Source organism: Micromys minutus, assembly GCF_963924665.1.
Source record: "Micromys minutus genome assembly, chromosome: 7".
Taxonomy (NCBI): Eukaryota; Metazoa; Chordata; class Mammalia; order Rodentia; family Muridae; genus Micromys; species Micromys minutus.
The window spans coordinates 3,317,769-3,342,952 of NC_137976.1; the positions used below are offsets into that span (position 1 = coordinate 3,317,769).

A 25,184-nucleotide genomic window follows, 5' to 3' on the forward strand; every position below is an offset into this window, starting at 1 on the left:
AACCCAGCAGTGCCAGGACATGGCGCAGAATAGTCGTGGAAGGTCATGGACCAAATGACTGGCCAGAAGCTGCCTTTAGCAGGTGAACTCAGCTTCATATACTACACCGAATAGACCCTGGATACAATTTATTAGTCATGTAAGAAACCACCTTTCAAGAAATTTTTCCAAGTCTCAGAGCCCATGTAGCTATGTAATCAACTCTCATTCTCTGCCCCAGTGTGACTGGCAGAAAGAGTGATCGACAGAGCTACAGACACCCTGGTCTGAGAACCAGACCCACCTCCCCAACAAAACACCCATTTTTATAGTCCTATCAATACCTCATATGAAGATTTACAAACTAAAAACATTTTGGCAAATGCAAATATAGACTCCTTGAAAAAAATTCCATTTTTATTTTAAAATGCTTGCTATGAAGGTGTCAAAGATAATTCTTACCCCTTTGTGAAACTTGTGCCCACATTTTAGCACACGCATGTTTTTTGACTTGAATATTTCATGGCATAGCTCACAGGAACTTCCATCTGGTGGCTGTGGAAACAAACATGTTTAAATAATAAACCAATTCTTTATGACATGAGCTCTCATAACTTAGTACATGGTCAAAAGTGGCCTAAAAATGATTTTCACAAAGGGTGGCAGACTGCCTTTCAATTGTGCTTGAACAGAGTGAAGAAAGAAAGCAGAAAAATAACAAATAAAAAGAAATTACGCCATTACTCCCAGCACTTGGCAGGCAAGAGGCAGGAGGATTTCTGAGAGTTTGAGGGCAGCCTAAACTACATAGCAAGCTCCAGGACCACAGACTGTGTTCCAAAACATGGCTCCCCCGAAAGCAAAGCATAAAGCTCCAATTTTCTCAGAGGGAGCCGCTTCAACAGCTGACAGTGCCTGAAAAATCCTGTCAGGTCACCTCTATCCTATACTCAAGATGCGGCAGTAAAAACAGTTCATGCTACAGATTAGTCATGAAATATAACACGACCATACACAACATACTATCTGCGGTGCTTTGAATAGGCCTGGCCTAGAGCGTGGCACTATTAGGGGGTGTGGCCTTGTTGAAGAAATTGTGTCATTGTGGGGTGCACTTTGAGGCTCCTATGGTCAGGTTCCACCCAATGTGGAATGTGAGTCTCCTCCTGGATGCCTTCAGATCAGGATGTAGAACTCTCAGCTCCTGGAGCACCAGGCCTACCTGCATGTTGCCATGCTTACTGCCATGATAATGAACTGAACCTCTGACCCTGTGAACCTGCTCCAATTAAATACTGTCTTTTTAAGAGCTGCCTTTGGTGTCTGTTCACAGCAGTGAGACCCTGACTGAGACACTGTCTATGGCCAATTATAATATCTGAAGTTGATACATGGAGACACAGAAAGTAGGTCTAATGGACCACGAGATAAATACAGATGGTGGCAGTGTTTATTATGCAACTAGTATTTTTAAAAAAGAGATGACGCATCTACAGATGTACCTAGAATAATATATGATTCTGATATATAAAATATTAACAGGGTTAGCCCTGCTAAGAACGTACTGGTGGCTCACTTAGGAAATGCAATAAAGAGGTTGTGCCGCACTGCACATGGAGACGAACGTATCTCTGGCCTCCTGTGCTTGGTCTGCTGACCACACGTTTTCTGCAGGCAGCACTTCTGGCTCACAGCACTTGCTCTGTAGAGGACATCAAGTTCTACTTTTCATCACATTTCAGCATCTCAGAAGCATCTTGTTTCTACAGGGCTCCAGCAACAAAAAACTATGGCCCCAAACTGACCCAGAAACGCCTGCAAGTGACTGGAGTTCTGCTCTTTCCTGAGGTGCCCAGGTAGAGATGGGGCAGGAGCTATAGTGAGGGTTTACTCCGTTCTACTGCTGTGCAGGACTTAGGGTCAGGGAAGACATGGAGGCATGAGCCCTAAGATGTGGAGTAATGTCTGCAGAGCTCAGAGCAGTTGGCGTGGAAGACCTTACAGTTCATCTGATTCCCAGTATAGAAAGGTACAGAGTTCTAGGTATACACAAATCTGAATTTCCTCCCACCCACCCACACCAAGGACATTAAGAATTAAGACCAAGGTGCTCATATTCTGGGGGTGGGGGGAAGGAAAGAAAGAAAGAAAAAAAGACTTGTTTTGACCTATGGTGTGTGTTAGATCCCCTGAAATTTAAAGTTACAGATAGTAAATTACCTGATGCAGGTGCTAGGAATAAGTTAGATCTTCTCCAACACCAGTATTATTGGTTTTAACTACTGAGCCACCTTTCCAGGCCCTGAAATAATCAGTTTTGCCAAGAGTAACCCATATTTTGATCACGTTTGGTAAAGTAACAGTGTGGTAATTCTGGTTAAGGGTGGTTCTTTGGGTTTATTTTTGAGACTGGAGCCCAAGCTGCCTCAAAACTGCAACTCTCCTGCATCAGCCTCCTGGGCAGATGGGATTACATGTGTACACTGCCACGTCCAGCTTTAGCTTATACAGTGCCTTACAGTTTGCACCTTCTGTAGCCTGTTTCAGTGGGTAGGAGTGCTTTTCGCATGGGCATGAAGATCTGAGTCTGGATCCCCAGGACTTGCATTAAGAGGTGGGCACAGCGGCACACATCTATAATCGTAGGACTAAGTATGGAAGGAAGAGACAGGAGGCCAGTGGGGCTTGCAGGCCATCAACCTCACTGAGGAACAGCTCCAGGTTCAGTAAGACTCTTGCCTGAAGAGAACACAGTGACAATGATAGAGCAGGACAATGGCCTCTGCACAGGTACACACAGGTGTGCACTTGTTCCTGCACATGTACACACACACATTTTTCCCAGTCTAGGACTCCAGGCCAGGAAATACTAGCCATACTGGGTGGGTTTTATTTTTTAACCTCAGGTAACCTCATCCAGATTATGCCCTCAGGAACACCCAGAGGCCTGTCTTCTAGATGATCCACCATCAAGCAGACACTTAAGATGAATTATCACAAAAAGAGCTCTCTCTTACAAATGTTGCCGTTTTTACTTCTTAGGTAGGGGGAACGGGTGAAATATCCTCCTTTAAAAATACAAGTGCTGGAGAATCCCATCTGGGTGAAGGCTCACTGAAGGTAGAAGTCAGGGTTTGACCTAGTCTGTAGCCACCCCACTGGGTAAGTGGAGATGTGACCCGTGGAGACCTCAATGGGGGAGGAATGGAAAAGTTCCGCAGGGCAATGAGGGGGGGAATCCCCCCAAAGAAACCCAAAGCACAAGAGGAATAAAGACCAGCTCACAAAGACTCAGTCAGTATTAGCTCTAGGCAACATTCATCCTGTGCTGTGGGCCTGAGAAACTGCTGTGGCCGCAACTTCAACACATGACGTCACTCCTGCACTACAGAAGTAGAGCAGGGTATAATCTACACCAAATGTAAGTTAGACGGACTCTCTCCAGCATTAGCCACTCACTGTGGTAAGGACTAGGGATTCCCTGGTGTCTGCTAAGCATGATCCCACAGCTACACACAGGTGAAAGCTAACAGGCTCACAAACATTCATGCCACGGATATTTTACTGTAAGATATGAACAACTATAGAACTGTGCAAATTTATATATAGTTATAAGAACACATGCTTTTTTAAAACAAAAACAAAACCACTTTGATTTTCTTAAAACAAGACATGAACAGCAATGTCAAATGCTAGGTGCATCCAGGCACTCCAGGGAAGAGGCAGAGGTAGCATTAGCACGGCCCCTCCACAGCTGCTCAGGCTCACAGCAGTGCTGAGTGACGAAGCCTCTCTCAAGTACAAAGTCCTTGCTTACACAGAAGAAAATTATTCAAAAGCTGTTTTCCCACATGACTTACAAAATCAACACACTTGACCATCTGAAGAAACGCAGGTATAGTACAGAGCTGGGTTATGCCCGGGACAGTCTGGCGGGCTGTCATCTGCATGCAGGGTCTTTGCCCTGGGTACCAGATATGGATGGATGGATGGTTAAATACAGCAAAATAGAACAAGTTTCAAAGTGAAAAGGGCTAACTCATAGATTAAAAATTATGTTCCCTTCCTGACCCATCAAAGATGAAAACGAGCTAGGAACTCACACAGAAGATACTCACAGGGACATCATCTTTTTTCTGGCCTTTGGTTTTAGCTGATGGTCCAGCAGCTGTCAAGGGTGCACTCTGGGAGGTCTTGGCCACAGAGGTAGCAGAATGAGCCTCAGATGTCTTCTTGTCTTTTCCTGCATTTGGCTACCGAGGTGACGAGGGAGGAAAGAGATGAAGTGAGTCACTGAGTCTGGCCACCTTTTCCAGTCAGCTGCTCTCTGTGCTGGGGTTTGGTTTGAAGCTTTTTATTCTCACATCTTACAAATAAGCACGAAGATGAACACCTTACCTTCTTCTTCCTTTGTTCATCGAGAATGTGTTCTTTCACTTTCTCAACTATCTCCTCAGTGCTTAATCCTGAGAAGGAGTTCCTGCTTTTGTTTCTAACTTTTTTAATAAAACCAGCAAGCTCCGAGCTGAAAGGGAAAAGTAAACAATAAATAACACTATCAACTCAGTATCAATATCAACACACACCAAGAACTAATCCGTGGAGCACACTTAACCGTGATGACCACAGTTACTGTTTTAAGGTAGAATGACTCTTCCCAAGTGAGCAACACAATCTCAGTATTGTATTCAAGTCGTGGCTCAGCCATTAAGAGTGCACTTACAGGGCCATAGACACGCTAACTCCAGCTCTAAGTATCCAGTGACCTCTCTTCGCCTCCATGGGCATCTACACTCATATGTATACCATACCAGACACGTGTAACTAAAAAAAATTAAAGAGGCTGGAGAGATGGCTCAGTGATTAAGAGCACTGACTGTTCTTCCAGAGGTCCTGAGTTCAATTCCCAGCAACCACATGGTGGCTCACAACCATCTGCAATGAGATCCCATGCCCACTGCTGGTGTGTCTGAAGAGTGAAACCGTGTACTCACATACATAGAATAAGTAATTTTTAAAAAATTCAACAAATCTTTAAAATATTTCAATATTATATTTTCTGTTTTTGCAACAAGGTCTCATGGTATAGCCCTGGCTGGCCTGGAACTCACTTATGTAGACCAGGATGGACTCAACCTCACAGAGATCTGCCTGCCTCTGCCTCCCAAGTGCTATGATTAAAAGTATGGACAACACCTTCAGTCTTAGCTGCTGCTGAACGTCAGGTCTTCAGAGTCCAACACTGAGTCTGTGTGTGCACATACACCAGGTCAGAGGTCAACATTGGGTGTCTTTCTCTGTTATTCTCCTGTTCATGTCCAGTGAGCCCAGGCGTCTGCCTGTCTTCTTTGCTGTACTGTGACTACTGAGGTTAGCTGCTATAGGTGCCTTTAATGAGGGCACAGAGGATCCCAGCTGTGGTCCTCAAGCTTGTCTAGGTACTGAACCAACTGAGTCATCTCCCCAGCTGCCACAGACATTTTCAATGACTACTTTGTTCCTAAATTTCAATTTCTTAAGCTTGTCATTAATACCGGTAGAATACAAAGCAGGTACAAAGGACTATTTTGTAAGTCCTGTCTTTGTAGCTGTCACACAGATCCTACTTCTGCTTCTCTTGCTCTGCCTAGACTCTAGCACTGATCAGGAGGCAGAGACACACTGAAGTGTGAGAAGCCACACTCAGCTTGATGACTCTTGTTGACCGAGGCACCAGGAACTCTTCCTGAGACGCACACGGATCCCTCTGTGGTATATGCACACACGTCACTACTGAATTCACTAGTGCTTTCACCTCAGACTGCTAACAAGACAGACTTCTTGTTTGCAAAATGTAAGTTGTGAGTGTCCTTTGCTATGTCTTTTCCCCTACGATACTATTATCTTACAACTCATTTACTGTCTCCATAACAAATAATGTTGGTGTATTACAAATCTCATTAAATCTTAGATGGCTTCTGCTGCTGGGTTACTCAAGTGGTCATTGTTTTCAATCCTGATATGAACATTATAACAGTTACTTGTGGCCTGGATGTATTCCTAAGTATTAGAGATTTTGTCTAACATGCAGAGAGCCCTGAGTTAATGCCAAACACTACACTACTATGGTCCCAAAAGGCAAGAAATGAAGTGCTTGTTTTTCTTAGCAAAACAACACAGTTCTTTTCACAGTAGTCTGTAATTGGCCATGGTTTTATCTGACCAAGAAACAGTGGCCAGGCACAATAGCATACACCTTTCATCGAAGCAGTCAGGAGGAGAGGCAGATAGATCTCTTTTAAATCTAAGATCAGACTGGTCTACATAGCGAATTCCAGGTCAGCAGACATTTACAGTGATGAAACGCTGTCTCCAGAGGACAGTAGCAACAAATGCCAAAGAAACAGTTAATGCAATATTTAATAATCACAATTATACCTGGTATAACATGGGAATGCCACTGACAGGTGTTCAATAATACTGCTGAAAGGCTTTTTTGGAGATTGGTTTGACCGAGTGGCCTGTCCAGATAGTTTCTCATCAGCCTCAGGGCTCTGTTCTGTTGGAGACACCTGGCTAGCCCTCTTGAGCTCTAGCTGTTGAGTAGGCTGATGAGCAGGTGATCCCAGGGACAGTTCTGGAACCTCCTCTGGGCAGCCACTAGCAGGCTCGATGTAAGGATCGTTGAGGACTGCTCCAGTCATGCTGTCTACACAAGCCACCAGCCCATGATCCTCATGGCCTGAAGACTCGGAGAGTAACTGAGGATGGATCTGTGGAATAAAGACCACAATAGCTGGGTCACTTAGGGCTAACTTTGAGTGACAGGGAGGAAAACAAACTCAGAGTCTGCACGGCCACACTGCAGTGCTCACTCAACAAACCTGAATGCATTGAGTTAATCTTTATAAATTCTCATTAGAACACATACAGATGTGTGACTTTTAAAACAACTGTTATTTTCCTCTGTAAAATCAGGAAAGTGCCCACTTGATAGCTCTCCCTCCACTCTACCCAATGACACCTCTACTCTGGTAGCTGAGCTCCTGCTAATTGATCAGAATAACCTGCCCTAACATTCCCAAAGCTGTCTCCACCCATCTAAGACAGAGAGACCCAGCAGTGAGGGCCACATCCTCCTCAAAAGCGCAACCTCTGCAGGTGCCATTCCCCTCTCCAGGTTCCACCCTGCAGCTCTTTGTAGCTCTGACCTACTGTCTACTTACTGCCGGAGGCCCAGGTCTCAACCCTAGATTGTCTCCCCCACACCACCTCCTACTCTCTAGACTTCCTATCTGCATAGATTAGACTTGTTATCTGCACATCCACCTGGTTGATCTGGGAAAACAAATTCAATGTGCTCAGTCTCTCATCCCACCCTTGACCTAGCTTCCTCATTCAGCCACACTGCTCCAGTCTCAGGCAGCACAGGTTTTCCTCTGTACTGCTCCCAGCTACAGACTTCCCTCCTCCACATACTACAGAGGGTCGTGGGCCAAGCACAAGCCCCAGCCTCATCCTCCCATTCACTCCTCCCTCCAGTCCATCTTTGCCAAGCACTGATCTGATCACAACCTCTGACTAGAAACCTAAACCATAGCCTTCCTAATGGCCTGATGAACAGCCCACACTTGGTTGGTCCTGCCTGACCCTGCAGTGTTCCTCTTGTCCCTTCCCAAAGAACAGACTGTGTGTACCTTTTATTTCTAGTTCCCAGCACGTGCTTTGTTCACTGCACCATCAGACTCCCCACCCAAACACTACCATGTCAACCCTTTCCTACCCTAGAGGAGGATTATGTCACTAGAGCATGCCCACCACTCCACTCTGGGAAAAGACCAGCGTGTTTCCTTTGTGACTGTGGTCTTGAGGTCTGTCTTTTCAGAAGCCTGTAGCACTGATCACTATCAACTACCCAGTGAACAAATGAGGGAGATAGGCTTTTTTACAAGTTCCTGATACACTGAGAGGTCTCGGAATTTTGAACATGAAACTTTTTTTGACTATTTACAAAATTATAAAAAGTCCAATAAAGTCCTGCATGTCTTACATGTAGCACTGTTTGCTGTGTATATGATGAGGAAACAGACTTAAGACTTTTATGCCACCAAGTATCTTCAAGTTTCACCTCAGACGGTGACCGATACTACAGCTTCAGCTGCACACCTGTTACTCAGACTGTGATTTTACATCCTAGACAATGTAGTTCACTGCCACAAACACACACACAGCACACACAAAAACACCTTCCCTCAAGAAAAGAAAGGAGACAGACACTACAGGACATGAGTGACAGAAGAGGATCACAGCACATCTCAGTCCTGTTCTCATGCCTGACGGTAGAAACACTGATGCACTTACATTAGAATGTTTACAGCTTAAAACTACACCAGAGCACCAACATGAAAACCTAACACTAACCCATTCCCGTTTTCAGAAAACAGCAAAATCAAACTACTCTGGACAGTTTAGGAAGACACTGTGGTTATGCATTCTTCTCGAACTGATCAACTCACCGTCGCAGAAGGAAATGACAAATCGGAAACCGGCACTCTGGAAAGGTCACTGAGTCGAGAGCCACTCTTAACAGCCTTAATTTGGTCTTCAAACTGACACTACGGGTAGAAGGAAAAATGTAGTATTTCTAAAACATTCCAAAAGAAAACCACTGTTTGCAGTTAATATTTTTCTTATCAGGTAATTTACATGACTAAGAGGATAATGAAACTTTAAGATAATCTTTCCAAGAACAAACGAACCCACAACTTTTAACCCCCAGGCCCCATGATTACTAACGCAAGGCGACCACTTCTCAAGAGTGAGCGAGGGAAAGACCTCAGTCTTGGAATATTGAAAGCCTCTGATAGTTCCTGTTTTTCCTTTTCTTAGTGCCCAGAAGTGAACCCTGGGCCTTGTGCACGCTAAGCAAATGCTCCAAGATAATTAAAAAAAAAAAATCACTAATTTCACGAAAAATTCCTAATAATTCAACAAAAACAATTGACAACATTAAAAAAAGGAATGTTTTAAACATGACAGTAGTCTCTTAAGAATTTAAAAAAGAATTAAAATCATATTGATTTCAGTACAATTATGACGTTTTCTGACTTACCTCTGTGCTCTCAATTTCTTCTATCACCGTAGAAAGAAATGATTCCCATGAAAGTATATCACACTCCACATCGGGATATGCTGCAGAATCACTGGAAAATTTTAAAACAGAAAACTGTTTAATATCCACTTTATAAAAGGGAAAAGTTAAAAATACTTAAAGGTAATCAGAAACAAACACACAGCATTTTTTGAAACTGTAAATTTTGAACCAGGTATGGTGGAATAAACTTTAGTCTAGAACAAAGGAAACAGAGACTCTAAACCAAAAAGCTGTTTGCAATTGATACCCAATGGCAAAGATAAAATCAATCTTCTCCAATGGAATCTCATTGGATATGGCCAATACAAAATGAATTCTATAGTTTCACTTTTGGATGCTTTTGGCTTTGCTTTGCTATTTTTTGTCATATTGGTCCCTTACCTGTTTATTTTCATATGTGTGTGTGTGTGTGTGTGTGTGTGTGTTGGGGAGGGGCAAACATAAGACTGTGTGGGTAGGGGATGGGGCACCACCTGTGAGACCTTCGAGAGGAACATTTTAATACACTGTTTTCCAAGTGTTTCTAGCTTTACTGGGAAGAACACTGAGGGGCCCTGTACCTGCTCATCAGCTTGAGGCTTTTAAGACAGGCTTCTGCTTGTGACGCCACAGCCTGTAGTTTACACACTTCTCGATCCTTCCAGTTCTCAAGCACAGACACCTGTCCACACATTAAGAGGATACATATGTTACAAATGAAGACATATAGCTACTTAAAAAACTGACATGTAAACACTGTAAAGCACTTCCAGTTTCTCATTAAATAAAGTATGAGGACAAACTCACTAGAACATGAGTACACTGTAATTTCACCAGGTTCACAGGAATGAGAACTTGACAACGGCACCCTAAGCATGTACATTAATGACACGACACCACATGCCTTTCTGCTTAAGCTGCCCACAAGCACAGGGCCAGCTTATGGCTAAACCAGAAGACTGCATTACCCACCTCCCGCCACAGTCAGAGGCATCTGCAGCACTAACATGTGGGCATGCTTCAGCTTCCCCTCTCACTGTGGGACATGCAGAATACCTTATTTTAACCCAGGTGAGTGACCTGGACAGGACCCTCCGGCCAAACCCGCTGCTAAAGCACAAAATGTGAGCTGAGCAGCCTGAGAAAACTGAAGGCTGGCATGCCCTTGTGTGCGCAGCACGGCACTGTAGGCTGGCTCTCTAACCAGCTCCTCTTAGAAGCACTGCACGGCTGACAGGTAACTGGAAAGGCTGCTATTTTCAAACTGTGCAAGTTAATTCTTTCCTCAGTTTCCCAGAAAACCACAGATGCATTTATTAACAAACAGAACTTGGTTCTAAAGTAAGTGTCAGAAATTACATCTTAGAAATTAAAGAAAATAAGAGCCAGGCATCATGCACACCACTTCCTTTGCTTCAGTCTGTCAAACAGTGTGTCAATACTAATGTGTGTTTCTCTAGGGGACGAAGGACACTCAAGCAGACACCTCAATTTATACATATATTTCTTTTTCTTTTTTTACTATTTAGGGATAGGGTGTCCTTAGACTTACATTTCCCCGTCTCTGCTTCTTGGTGTATCTGAGATGAGAATTACAAGTCACTACCTCAGCCAGAAATATATTTTATTAAGTAGGTTCTGGGATCTGTGCGCATACACATGTACACAGATACAGAGGTCAGAGAATGATCTCTAGCATCATTTCTCAGATGATATCACCATTTTTAGTTTGCTTAAGTCAAGGTTTCTCACTAGCCTGCAACTTGCTGAGTGGGACAAGTTGGCTTTCGGGTGAATCTCAGGGATCTGTCTATTTCTGCCTCCCTAATGCCAGCTTATTAAAAAATACACATTCCAGGGATATCTCAGGTCTTCATTGTTGTTCCGCAAGTACAAGCACTTTGCCAACAGAGGCACCTCTCTGTCCAGGAGCTCTTTCCTTTTGTTCTTGAAGGATTAGTAAATACTGATATATCTCATGGTATGTCACTTGATTAAATATGACAAAGACATTCCATAAAAAGCATGAGGTATAACTAAATTATGTTAAATAAAAATGTTATATAGGTAGGGGGCTTAAGAGATGGCTCAGTGGTTAAGAACACGGACTGCTCTTCCAGAGGTCCTGAGTTTAAATCACAGCAACCGCATGGTTGTCACAACCATCTGTAAGGGGATCTGACGCCCTCTTCTGGTCTGTCTGAAGACAGTGTATTCACATTCATAAGATAAATAAATTTTTTAAAAAGTGTTATAAAATTTAATATATATTTATGGGCACAATTCTGAAACAAATATACAATTTTGGGTTTGGAGATATAACTCAGTGGTGTGCTTGCCTAGAAAGCATGAAGTCCTAGTACTGAAAAGAAACAATGAAAACTAAAAATCCTTGGGAGAAGAGAGATAACAATTACTTTATTTAGAATGAGATTATGGATGGCAGCCTACTTCTTACCGACCTAGTCCCAGTTTCTAACATGAACAGAAGCAAAGCCAAAGCCCTGCCTCTGCTACTCGACATGTGTCTTGGACTCACCTCTGCAGCCACAGCTCTCTGGCGACTCTCCTCATAGAGCTCCTTCCCTTTCCTGACAGACTCTTCTACTTTTGCCTTCTCATCTGTGAGTGCACTGCTGTGGAGAATAAAGAGAAAACCTTGAAAACAAATTCAACATTGAAATCACAAGGATGTCACAAGCCAGGTCAGCTTTGAAATCACATCACGCTTTCTAGACTAACTTCCTGCCTCAATTCTGACTCTCTGCTCTCTGCACTTTAGAAGTGATCAAAGGGAGATAAGGAATCGAAGGGGCGTCTCTGGAGTAAGTGCTGAGGAGCACTGCACCAGTTTGTGTGACTGTGAGTGTATCTGAATGTGAATGTGTGTGTCTGTGGAGACCAGAGGTTAACTTTGAGTGTGATTGCTCAGGAGTGTAATTGTTCTCAAATGCTGTCTTTTACGAAAGAAATTCAACTACGAAATATTTATAAGAAAAGGAAATAGTGACCTGTTCAATGCTGTTCATGGCAACATGATCTAAAACTAGCATACCGAGTTCTGAGTTTTCACCACAGCAATGAGAACATGGTGTTCTGTCCTTCTCCTGTGCTATTCCCTGGCCTCTGACCTCCAGATGGCCCACCCTTCCCACCATATCTCTGCTTTCCTTTTCATTTCAAATACATTTTATTCTTCAACCCATAAACTATCCCACAGTCCATTACTACCCACATGAAAGCGAAAGTCTATAAGATCTGCACACACACACACACGCGCACACACACAAAGACACTGCAGAGGTGTATGTAAGTCTGGGATGTCTGCTTACTCTGACTTCCAGCCCCATCATGGCCACACACTATTACACCAAAAAAGGTACAGAGATGATAAGGGAACAGAGTATGCACACAGCATTAAGAGCAAAGCGAAATACAACTGCTGAACACTGAGAACGGGCTCTGTACAGAATTATACAGTATCCGTTAGTAAAGATTACAAGGAAGCCCTATATGTTCACAATGAAACCTATTCAAACAAATCTGCAATAGAGCAACACACTATGACACCATGTTGAGACTAGAGTCCTAAGTGGCACAAAAGGTGTTTTCTACAGATGGGGTGAAACCAAGCCATGTTCTTACATGCCAGAAAAGCACTGTTGCCACTAAGTACACCCAGCTCAAAAGAGCACTTCAAGTACGTTTTTAGTTTCAAGTTAGTTAAAGGGGGTGAGGGAGTCAGGTATGGTGGCATATGCTAATAATCCCAGAACTTGAAAGGCAGGCAGATCTATCTTTTCTAAAACAGTCAGCACTACACAATTGAGACCCTACTTAAAACAAAAGGAGTAAATGACAGAAGTCTCGGCATTTTTATACTGACAATGAGAAATAAAAGTAGAAACCCGAAATATATACACATTCAAGACATATTAGGAAGCGGATAAACAACAATACACTTAGAAAGCTAGTGAGACCAGACTAATTAAGAATAATTAAAGCTCGGTTGCCTGATTCCAAGGGCCTGGTCCGGATGCGATTCACACGCCTTATCTAGTCCATCACTTTTCTGAGCAGACCTGTTAAGACAGTCACAAAGCTTCAGTACCCCCCCGGGTTTCCGTACACCTGCACAGTAAACTGCACCCACGTCCACAGATCACCCTGCGAACGCAGACCACCCCCTTAGAGCAGGTTAGCTCACTGTTTCCATGCTCATGCTGTGCCAGTGACACTATTTGTGATCAAATGGCATAACTGAGGTGCTGCTGTCACACACAGTCTCCTCCACCTCAACAGTTCCTACAGCCTACTTCAGCCAGGCTCCCAGTCCAGGCTGCTAGGCCATGAGCAAACACAATCCCTGTTGACTTCCTGAGCTTGCTGAGCTCGGTGACTTGGTACAGCAGCAGACACTAAACTAAGGGATCGTATGGAACTGTACTGAACAGCAGAGATGAAGACTGGGTCACAGACAGTCTGGGTCTTGTTCTAGTTTGTTTTCTGTTGCTGTGTTTAGAGGTTTGAGTAAGAATGGCCCCCATAGAACTGGAGAGATGGCTCAGTGGTGAAGAGTGGTTAAGACCTCTTCCACATTGTGACTCACAGCCATCTCTAAGGGGATCTGATGCCCTCTGCTGGTGTGACTAAAGACAGTGATGGTGTACTCATACATTAAAAAGAATGGTCCCCATAGACTCATATATTTGACTCTTATATTTATAAAAAAAGGAAATAGTGACCTGTCCAATGCTGTTCATGGCGACATGATCTAAAACTAGCATACCGAGGTCACTAGGGAGTAGAACTATTTGGAAGAAGTTAGGAGGTGTGGCATTGTTTGAGTAGGTGTGGCCTTATTGGAGGAATTGTGTTACTGGGGGTGGGCTTTGAGGTCATGCCAGCCCGGCTGTCTTTTTCCACCCATGGGTCAGGATGTAGCTCTAAGCACCTACCTCCCCATGCTCCCCACCATGCTGATGAATTAACCTCTGAAACAGGAAGCATGGCACAATTAAATGCTTTCTTTCCTAAGAGTTGCTGTGCTCAAGGTCTCTTCACAGCGATAATACAACAGTGACTAAGACACTGAGATACACATCACAACCACACCAGACTTAGGGGAAGGGTTCCTGTCAGCTCCCACTACTAGGTAGGAGTCTATCGCAGAGGGAAGTCAGGGCAGGGCCTCAAGCCTGAGCAGACAGACACCAGAGAGCTGCTTGCTGCCTCACTCTCCAGCTCATGCTGAGCTACACTCCTTACATAGTCCAGGCCACTGTCCACTTAGGGACAGTGCCACTCAGAGTGGGAAGGCAGTCACCAACCAAGACAATTCCTCATAGACACAGGTCACTCTGATCTAGGCAATGGACAATCCTGAGACTGCCTCAGATACAGCCTCTGTGACAATTATATCCAAGACCTGCAGTTATTAACAAACGCTGTATATCAGAAGACCAAATGCTAATAATCTAAAGGTTTAGAATTAAAAAGTAAGAATAAAATCATTAACCCTGAACCTTCATGCTGGACAAAGCTTTACATGAAGACTTTCTCCCTCAGTGTGTTCAGTAAAGAACAAGCTAATGTGAGAGAACTTTTTTTTAAAAAAAGATTTATTTATTATGTATAAAGTTCTGACTGCATGTACACTTGCACACCAGAAGAGGTCATCAGATTCCATTATAGATGGTTGTGAGCCACCATATAGTTGCTAGGACTTGAACTCAGGACCTTTGAAGAGCAGTCTATGCTCTTAACCTCTGACCCATGTCTTCAGCCCCACAAGAGAACTTTTCAATGAATGGTTTTTAAATGACATAAAAGCATTGTGAAAATACTACCTATAAAGGTCATTTATTCTTATTTTATAGGCATTGGTGTTTTGCCTGCAGTGTGAAAATGTCAGTCTGCTTGGAGCTGGATCACAGACAGTGTGAGCTGCCATATGGCTGTTGGGAACTGAACCTGGGTCCTCTGGAGGATTCAATGCTCTTTACTTATAAAATTAAGTACAAAGAAGGAATGGAAAGAATCAGGAACCCCAGGATATTAAAATACTGTCACCCATCCTTAACTGTTACTTACGTTTCACTGGTATTGATAACCTTTTTAATTTTTTTCTTCAGGGTTTTTAATCTTTCTTGGATTTCCTTTTTCTCCTGTTGCCACTTTTTAATCTCTCTGTCCAAATCTTGGAGGAACCAGTCTAATTCCGTCTTTGAGATCTAAAAGCATTTTAGAAAATATTTGAATAATCATGGCAATATTTCCTAGGAAAAGAACCCGAAAGAACCCGACAGTGTCTTAGCACACGGAGCACCTCAAGTCCAGGAGCTGCCGTCCTGGAGCAGGCACACTACCACTTCCAGCCCCAGGATGCAGTCAACACAGCACAGCCACAGTTGACCAAGTACACTCCCTGAAGGAAGGTACTCTGAAGAACTCTGTGTTCTTCACACACTGTGTAGGCTAAAGCCCATAGGACTGACACTTTGGGCTTTAGTCTACACAGTTCCTTACCTACAAGTAATCTGCATGTTTTACCCGGCAAGTCAAGTAGTTTTTGTTTGCTTCTAGAAATACAAATGAGGCACCTGTGGCTGGCCATTGACGGCATCTGGATAGAATACATGCCTGGATTTCAGGCAGTGCTGGCTCCCTTCCCCTGGAGGGTGAGGGTCAGTATCACTCCCAGACCTATTCCTCAGCTCCTTATACAGCTGCTGGTTTTTGAAATATGTGAACATGGAAATGTTCGTGTCCAGTCTCAAATTCCATGACTACCAACAGATGCTTAATAAAACTCTACACTCCTTTCTTGCCAGAGAAAGACTCATTTCTTAATTCTTACTTGAGGTTCTAATCCTGTTTCCTGCTTAGGTTCAGAGCACACGGAGAACAAGGGTTCAGTTACAAGGCTTCTCCCTTAAAAGAATGGTGCTCCTTACATGAAGCTACTTAAATGTGATAGGAAGCAATGGCACTAAAGTAAAAATGACACAGATCCAAGAGGCCATTTCTCCCTTTCCTCTTAAGCTGTAAACACCCAGGGTTTCCATGCTTTGGGCGATGGCCCTGATAACTAATCTAGTTCCTGTAAGCCTGGGCCCCCCTTCAGAGAGCAGTCTGGATTGATGTGACACACAGGCCCCCTCTTACAGAGTGGCAGGAGCAGAACAGAGGTTCTGTGGTGTCCCCTTAGGCTAGTCTTGTCCACATTTCCCCTTCTAATAGAATCTTGCCGATTCCAAACATGTCACGTCATTTCTGTGACTTAGGTGACCCCATGACTACCATACTTACAAGCTCCTGTATTCTACATGGTCATTTTTCTATCTAAGATCAGGGTAAATCTGCTTGCTGTGCCATTCGAAGGCAGGCCACCTCTGTTTACACTCTGGACCAGTGATCTCACCTTCCAGCTGGCTTTTTGAAAGGGAGATGGTTATGCAACAACATGAGAACCTGCTTGGCAAAACTGCCTATAGAAAAGCAGTAACAAAAGCATAAAGGATTATAACCGTGTGTGTTTGCACGATGCCCACGGTGAAACACAACTGAGTTCACATGTTGCTTGTACTGACCACCCAGCAGCTTCATAAAAGGAAACGTCATAGTCATTCCCACCTACTCTTGTGTAGACACAACCAAAGAAACTCAGATTCAGAATTTAAGAGGGTACACAGTTCAGCAAATAAGTCTAGTACCTGAACAAACCTGCTGTGTGAGGGACAGAATAACTGAATTCAACAGTTCTGGAGTACAATCTTGACATCAGATCCAAACCGCACAAAAATAAAATAAAATAAAATAAAGACAGTAGAAGAGGCCGGCATGGGCTGCCTGCCTATAAGGACCTGGACTTTGAGCCCTCACTGGGAGCTCCACAGAGAAGAGCAGTGAGAGCTGCTCCTCTTGGGCACACTGTGTTCCCAATAGAGACCATCTGTACCAACACCAGGCCCGATGGACTACACATAAAGTATTACTAAGTGTCACACGCTTCACTCACCAAATGCCTACATGAAGTGCTATGTGCCCGGATCTGCCCATCACTCAAACAGGAGGCAACATGGAAAACCCGCTCAAATTCTCCTGAGGTAACACCACATTTATATCATTATTTTATTAAATCTCAAGTAGTGTATGTTTATATTCCATGTATCTTATGCTAAGCAGGCCTTACGGCATTCTTCCCAGACAGACAGCTGAGATGAATGTCCCTAGTCTGACCTCTGTGAACAGGTCCTAGGAGTGCGGCCACACCTTTTTAAAATAAACCATGTATCCTTTTCTCCAGGTATACTCCAATTTCAATAGACGAGTTTCCTAATTAAGGTCACATTAAGCTAATTTCCGACTACTCAATATATTATTCCAGATGTTAATTCAGACTTAACATTTTTTTCTTCTTAAACAGGCATTTCTACTCCCTTTCTGAATAGGAAGCAGCCATTTCTTTAAATAGGAACTTTATTTTCTCCCACCTGAATCTTCTCACCACTGAAACAACCTGTGGTTTTGTTTTGTTTTTTGTTTTTGCCAACTGGTACCACTTCACTATATATAACCAATGGTCAGTCTCAAGTAATAGAATTCAAACCAGATACTCCAAAGTTCTTCAATACAGCACAGGCTGGCTCCATGATTTATTCTGACATTTCCTCAGGAAGAAGATGGCGGATAGTAGCAGAGCCGATACTTACTTATTGACCCTCACTGTTTACCACAGTTTTACTCCAAATCTTCCAGATAAGCAAACTAAAGTTCAGTGAAACTAAGTAACCCAACTGCTCTGTCAGAAGAGTTCCAAGGGTGGCTCCAGGCTCACACTTGTGACCTCTCCTCTGACGGAGCCTTGCAACCCAGACAGGAATTTAATTCAGAATTAAACACAGAAGAGTTTTAGTTAACCAGACAAGTGACTAGAAGATAAATTAAATTCCAGATGTAAACTCCTCTTCTCAAACGTAGTTGGTATAAGTTCTACATCAATACAAGAGACACTGCCACTTGGGTTTGCTTCAGAGAGGCTACTGAGGAAGAACTCCTAGTGTGGCCACTGGTGCAGCTTAGCTGACAGAGGCTGACAAGCACTCACACTAAGCGCATGCGGATTACCTTGTTTTCCTCTGTGTGCCTTTGCAGCTTTTCCTCCAGGTCCCTGATCTCCTGTGAGCTCCTGAGTTCTGTCTGTTCGCAGTTCTCACATGCCACCTTAAGCTGCTCTCTGAGCAGGTAGCACTCCTTCTCCTTCAGGGAAAGGTCCCCCTAAGAGTACACCACGAAAGCGTCAATTAACAACTATTGAAAATTTATTATCTGTTCCAAACTGTCTCAAAGGAGAGTAACAGGAAAAGAAAAATTTGTATGGGAAATGTAATAATTCAGAAATTAAAACCTCTAATACTGTTCGGTAGAGCCAGATCTTTTTTAACACTATTATTTTACTACTAATATTTGTAGTAAAACTTTCTTGGTCTGCTTCAAGGCCTCTGACTTCTGTTACACTATCACCAGGACTCTTCTCAGATACCCTGTTGCTGCTCTGTGTCTTGGAGACAGGACTGGCTGCTTCATTTACTCCAGCAGTTCACAGGTGGGGTGATGTTGAGGTGGGCCAGCTCAAAGCTCTGGATCTGAGTCTGGGCTTGGATGGTAGCTGAGCTAGTCAGTCTACCAGCTCTCCTGTGCCTACACCGGCAGGGCCAACTCACCCGTTCCCATGGCCAGCTTGTAATCTAACTTTTCAATCTATATACTAACTAGTTCTGAAAGTTTGTTTCCTAAAAGAATAATGTCAGATCAAAGTTTAACCTGATTGTTATTTTCTATAATTAATATTAGGGACCATTGCTAGGTTTTAAAGGTAGCACATAGATATATTTTAAAGACAAGTTGAACAGAGTAAGTATTGATATTACCAAATGTCAACCAAGCTGTTGGTAATTTTAAAAAATTATTACTGAATGAACTGCTTTTTGTTACCTACCATGGATTATCTTAAAATCAAAACAATCAGAAGATGCAACACTGTACTATGAAATGCTGACAAACTATAAGTATCACTTTATGTAGGGCTTTTTCAAAATCTCTCATTCAGCTAGAGCTGTCGAATCCCACTGTATATCTGAAGAGTAGTGTGGGGCACGGGAAGCCTCCTGGTTCAGAGAAGGACTCCTGAGGTAGCCGTGCTGCAGAAATCAGTCCCACAGACACAGACCTGGGCCTTGAACTCCTCACCCCCAGCAGCACGGCAGACAGAGCAGAGCTTTGGCAGGAAGACCTCAGCTTCTGTCTGTCCAGACTGAGGCTTTAGCACTATATAAAAGAAACTGTCAAACCTACCGAGACATACATGGTAAACACTTTTACCTGTTTTCAATCTCAATTTGGCAAAAGAATCACAGCAAATATGGTATTACAGATAACTTCTACATCCCACGTCACCAACAGAGATAGCTGGGACTTTAAATGGTAGCTTTATGCTACCATATCCAAACTTCAGTACATTTTTATAAGAAATATGTAACTTTTTGCCTATTATAGGTCAGAAAAACAAGGGTAAGAGTTGTGAAGCTACTTTTTAAAGTCCCGGGAGAAAACTATAGTCCTAAGTTTCAAATGCAAATCTCTGTCATAGTTGAAAAGCCACCAACCACCTTGACTCGTCTTAAAAGCCTTGCAACTACAAACTACTTTAACATAGCATTTGTGAATATTCCCAAGGCTGACTAAAGATTTCAACAATGACTTACTAAACAACCATGGCTACCTGATGTAGAGCTAAGTACAAAGTAAGAACCTAATAAGACCCATCCACTCAGTATCTGCTGTGCTAGAGACCTGCTCACTGCAGCAGACACAGTCCAGGTGTTCAACAATTAATACAAAGAATTTCTCACCTACCTTTCTAAAGAAATAAGCAAACATGATGCAGTTCTTTGAAAGGTACAAAAAGAAGAGTGCAAATTTTGGGTGCATTAAAACAAGATCCCCATCTTTTAAGAGATATCATATAACTATATGTAAATGATCAAATAGGGTTGTACCTTAAAATACTAACAGAGGTTGGGCATGGTGGTTTACACCTTAAATCCTAGCACTAAGGAGGCAGAGGCAGGTGGATCTCTATGAATCTGAGGCCAGCCTGGTCTACATACTGAGCTCCAGGCCGGCCAAGGATACCTAGTAAGATCTTGTCTTAAGAAAACAAAAACTTAACATAGGTGAAACAAATGTAGATAGTCTTCAATTTCTTTCTCATAATTTCTAGTCAGGTATAGTGAAAAGAATTTAATGGCTCTTCAAAATAATTTATGAAAACTATGTAGGAAGGTCCTGTTCAGACAGCATGGGCAACACACTTGAGTCTCCTGCTTCAGTGTTAAGGAACAGCACAGTATTACAATGCACGGGCACGTCAGGTCAGACCCAGGCGCTGGGTGTCGGAACTGTATCCACTTGAGTACAGGTACTTCCATATTGTATTCCCTAGAAAGCTATGTTACTTCTTTCAGTACCAGCATGTGGAACTGATTTGCTAATGCCTAAAAAACAGCACACTTCTTTTCTTGTAGCTTGTATGTTCACATCAATTCTTTTTTTTTTTTCTTATGGATTTGTAAAACCTTTCTGTGGTAAGAATATTTATCCTCCCAAAACCAGAATTCCTAACCTGCTCCTGAGTTTCTGACCAAGAGGAACTGAAGAGCTTTTTTTGTTTTGTTTTGTTTTTTTGTTATTTTAAGCCAATAGATTTTGAGGTAATTTGTTATATTACAATAGAGAACTATTAAACTCTGTTTAGATTCATAAGTGTAATAAGGCTGTCCTGAATTAGAAACAAAACTAGAAAAAAAAAAAAATCAACCTTTTCATTGCCCTACTATCCAGCAAGTCCATGGGTGAGCCGTATCTGCTATGGCTCTCAATAGCAGTTCAGCTTGACAGCAGCTTTTGCCACTAGAATGGATATTTTTCTCTTAATAAGTTGGTCTTAGTATAAGGAAAATATTTATGTTCTATGCAATTACCTTTCAATTATTCTGGCCTTGATTTCTGTAAATAATGATACTTAAACCTCCTTTTCTTTCTCGTTCCCAAATTTTATTAGTTAATAGTTCCAGAACATTAACAAATACTAGTGATAATGTTCTATCTTTAAACAAGATAATGGCTTTTACTGTCAAAGAACACTGTTAGCATGCTGAGATATAGCCATTCCTATTTTATTAGCATTTCTAAGTAAAGGGGTACTTGAAGCTTATCTAGTACCATTCTGAAACTACATAGCTGGTTAAATAACTTTTTTCTTTCTTTTTTATTGGATATTCTCTGTATTTACATTTCAGATGTTATCCCCTCTCCCCCACTAAATAACTTTTATAGTATACTAACAAACTTTGTAACTGAACCTTTCTTAAAGTGGTTCAGTCGATTATGACATAAGCTCGAATAAAGCCAATATCCTTTGAATCAATTAACTTTGCCTTCTCCTCAAATTTCAGCAAAGAAAGTTTTTGTTGTAGTCTAAAACTTCTTCCATTTTGGGACAAGCTGGGTCCAGTGCAACTATGTCAATAAAATTGATGTACATAAACATTTAATGTACTTTTGACTCACCTGTTGTGTTTCAAAAGGTTCATATGGCTCAGTATTGACTTCCTGGTGTGTCATGCTCCTAGACACCTATGGATTAAAACAAATGCTTAAAACTCAGCCAACTACATTAACACTAAAGAAGCCCACTCTGTAATAGTTTAAAACATGCCCACAATTTTTCTAAAAATTTTTTTCTATTTAGATTATATTTTTATGTAAAAATTTTATTCAGAAAATACTATTTAGAATTATAACCAAGATTAATACTACTGCTTAACATTTTTTGCTTTTCTACAGTTTAACATGTTTTTAGAATGATTTACTTAATGTTTTGAGTACACTGTAGCTGTCTTCAGACACACCAGAAGAGGGCATCAGAACCCATTAAAGATGGTTGTGAGCCACCATGTGGTTGCTGGGAATTGAACTCATGACCTCTAAAAGAGCAGTCAGTGTTCTTAACCACTGAGCCATTTCTCCAGCCCCATATTTAAACATTTTTATATTTAATTCCAGTCTTAACAGTTTTTCCAAAGTTTGGTAGAAAGCAGAAAACTTAAGGAGAGCAAAATTGAATAAGGATGTTCATGAACTCACAGCAAAAGATCAACTGCCGAGAACCCTGATGTATTTGCATGCCTTTTAGGAAAGCACTTAAACACAAATGACTCACTTCTCTCCATCTGGTTGTTTTCACAACTCTCATTCCTGCCCTGGTTTCACAGAGCCTGGGCGTGCATGTATAGCCCAAATTCTTCCCCTTTGCCTTATGACCCCGTTACTTATTCAGTGACTTGCCTGGGACCCAGAGCTTTGCACGTGCTAAGCAAGTGTTCTCTCTGGGGAGTGGGCAGCATGAACAGTTGGCTCAGACCAGGGGCCTCTCTTCTGATTTTGCTGTGAATGCTGCATCAGCCAATGTGATGAAGCCACTGTGGTTGGGAGTGCATGCACCGCCCTATGAAGTAGCCACAATCCTCCTGTCTTCTGCTTACTAATCATAGAAATGTTTTGGCTTGGCCTGCTGTTCTGTTACCTTATTTCTTAGCAGTATAGATGGTGGTAGGGACCCCATCCAACGTCCTCCTAACAACACAAGCACTTAACCGCTGGGAAGACAACTACTTCGTTTAGTAAAAATGATGGCAATGAGAAGACAAATTTAGTTTTTGTACCAACCTTTTTCAGGCCACTGAGATGTCTCAGTACATAAAGCACGGTAGGTGGGAATGAACTCCTCAAGCTTTCCTTTTGCCAGCACACACATCATACACATGCACAAGAGAATAGTAAGTTTTAAAAATATCCTTTTCTCTTTAAGCCTTACCTGTATGGCAACCGACGGAGCAGTCAGAGCATCTGTTATTCCACTGACGTTTTCTAGAGAAGCTGCTTCCCACAGGCTGTCAGAGCTCCCACTGTGTCTGCTGTTTCCTTCATGCTCACTCAGAGCTGTATCAGCATCAGCTGCGCTGCCCTGGGACCTTACACATATTCCCAAAAAATCCTCTGGGATCTGTGGTTCAGAGGCAAAGTGGTCACCAGAGTCCTTCTGAGTATTCAGATTGTGATGCTCAAAGTATGCAGCAGCATTTCCATCTGCTCTGTTGCTGGCTACAAAAGACGGTACCATTGGCAAGGATCTTTGCATCGCATACTCAGAAGAAATGTTGGCCAAAGGTGTGTAAATGCTAGTGAGCTGGGACAGGGTTGGCACCATGTTAATGTACGCTGGCCGAGACTGTGTGATGCCAAATCCTTGAAAAGGAAGGTATGTGCAGAACCCTGTGACCAAGTGTGACTGAGTCCAGTATGTTGGTTTGGCATCTTCAGGAGCTGGTGTGGGGCAAGGAGAAGCATCCTCACAGAGTGGTGTAAGAGAGTCAGGGGAGACCACTTCCAGCCTGCTATCCTCTGAAGCTGACCCAGAAGAGCTATCAGAGTCCAGCTGGGTCTTCAGATCCTCAGCAGCTGGTGGTGAAGAGTCAGGAGGTTCTGGTGTGGACTTCACTTCCTCAGACGCTGCTTCAGACTTTACATCTGGTTGAAATTCCCGAGCAGTTGGATTTAGTGGTAGTGTAACTCGTAAATATTCTGTTTTTGAAATTTCTTCAACTTTAGTTTTAATGTTTTTCTTCTTTCTTTTTTTCTTGAGTCTTGAGGCAACTTTCTTCAATGCAATGCAGTTGTCGATAACAACGAAGCGAGGACAGCCCAGGAGAAACGACTTCAGCCCTCCTGCCTTCTCCAGTATTTGTCGAGTTTCTTCAGGGAAGAACTCATATTCTTCAGAGAACATCCTGTCACTCATATCCAAGGGGCCGTGCTCTTCCAGCAACTGAGAGAAATAACTTGAAAAAACACATTTACATTGGGTCACGACAAGTACTTGTTTTGCCCCCCCCCCCCCCCCCAGCAAAGCAAGTATTTTACTTCTGATATCAAATCCTCCCAACAATATAACCCAGAGGAAACACAGGACTGACTGAAATCCACGCTACAACAATCAGAACTTCGTCTGCCCCGAATGTGCAGGGTGGGCCCTAGGCCCTGTGCACACCAGGCAGACGTTTGAACCCACTGAGCCACATCCCAGCATTACGTTTAATGTTTTATAATGTTTACAAAAAACTATGACTTTTTTCTTAGATCCTCCACATTTCTTACCCTACTAAGCAGCAGCCCACATTTTACAGCTGAAAGGGGACATTTAACTCAAGAGCTCCTAGCAAAAAGAAAAAAACAGTACCATCCTACACTATGGAGGAATGTTAACCTACACTTTGAAATGTAACACAAAATGCACTTCATGTTTCTTAGGTTCTGAACAGTATTCTTAGGAAGTGTGCACACTGTATCCAAAGTGACAAACAGGAATTCACACCTCAGCATTTAACAGTCTAGGATCAGCAGTATGGCTGTTTAGGAAGGGTAAAAGAAGCTAAGAATAACAGACCACACTTTTATACCCATTTCCATGTTTGCTGGGTTTGGAAAGTTGTCTGATCTCCCATTATGACCCCTTCAAAGTCTCAAGATTGTAAACAAACCAAACATTTCTGTATTTAACCAGCAGCAAAGAATGGAGCACACTGCATATGTCAGTATGAGATACTGATAATGATACAAATAAAGCTCATCAGACCAGAGCTACCAACATCTGCCCAGTGTTAGCAGATGAACTTACAGGACACCACTGCAGCTGATGCCAGCACCAGGGAAGGGGAGGGAGAGGACAAGAAGGGGCCTTCAAAGGCCCTCACCCTTCCATCTCGGGAGTACTCCGTGGAAGCCCATTTTGTACATGCTCATAGTTATTTTTCAGACTGCAGTTCTGGAATGATCACCTCAGCTTTTATGCTATGTTGCAAGCTACCAAGTTTTATATGACTAGTAAGTCTTGAGTAATTAACACCACTGACTACTATTAGGAAAAACTGTATTAGGAATAATTTGGCCAAACTACCCCTTAAGGGGACAA

The 25,184-nt window shown here is 42.6% G+C and overlaps 1 protein-coding gene across 8 annotated transcripts in view; it reads right to left on the bottom strand.

Annotated features, from left to right (window-relative positions):
- Window positions 1-25,184, bottom strand: part of TTC3 (tetratricopeptide repeat domain 3) — a gene marked incomplete at its 5' end in the record, with an annotated part of 91,797 nt that overhangs the window by 1,568 nt on the left and 65,045 nt on the right. For 6 of the 8 annotated variants that reach the window (XM_080919117.1, XM_080919116.1, XM_080919115.1 and 3 more), the window contains 13 exons: window positions 442-534; window positions 4,098-4,232; window positions 4,378-4,504; window positions 6,397-6,731; window positions 8,475-8,573; window positions 9,071-9,161; window positions 9,673-9,773; window positions 11,631-11,727; window positions 13,105-13,173; window positions 15,185-15,324; window positions 18,221-18,370; window positions 21,725-21,790; window positions 23,031-24,054. In XM_080919117.1, coding sequence (XP_080775243.1) covers window positions 442-534; window positions 4,098-4,232; window positions 4,378-4,504; window positions 6,397-6,731; window positions 8,475-8,573; window positions 9,071-9,161; window positions 9,673-9,773; window positions 11,631-11,727; window positions 13,105-13,173; window positions 15,185-15,324; window positions 18,221-18,370; window positions 21,725-21,790; window positions 23,031-24,054 — 2,527 coding nt within the window. The remainder of the gene's footprint in view (window positions 1-441; window positions 535-4,097; window positions 4,233-4,377; window positions 4,505-6,396; window positions 6,732-8,474; window positions 8,574-9,070; window positions 9,162-9,672; window positions 9,774-11,630; window positions 11,728-13,104; window positions 13,174-15,184; window positions 15,325-18,220; window positions 18,371-21,724; window positions 21,791-23,030; window positions 24,055-25,184) is intronic. The other 2 variants (XM_080919113.1, XM_080919114.1) reach the window with 2 other exon arrangements.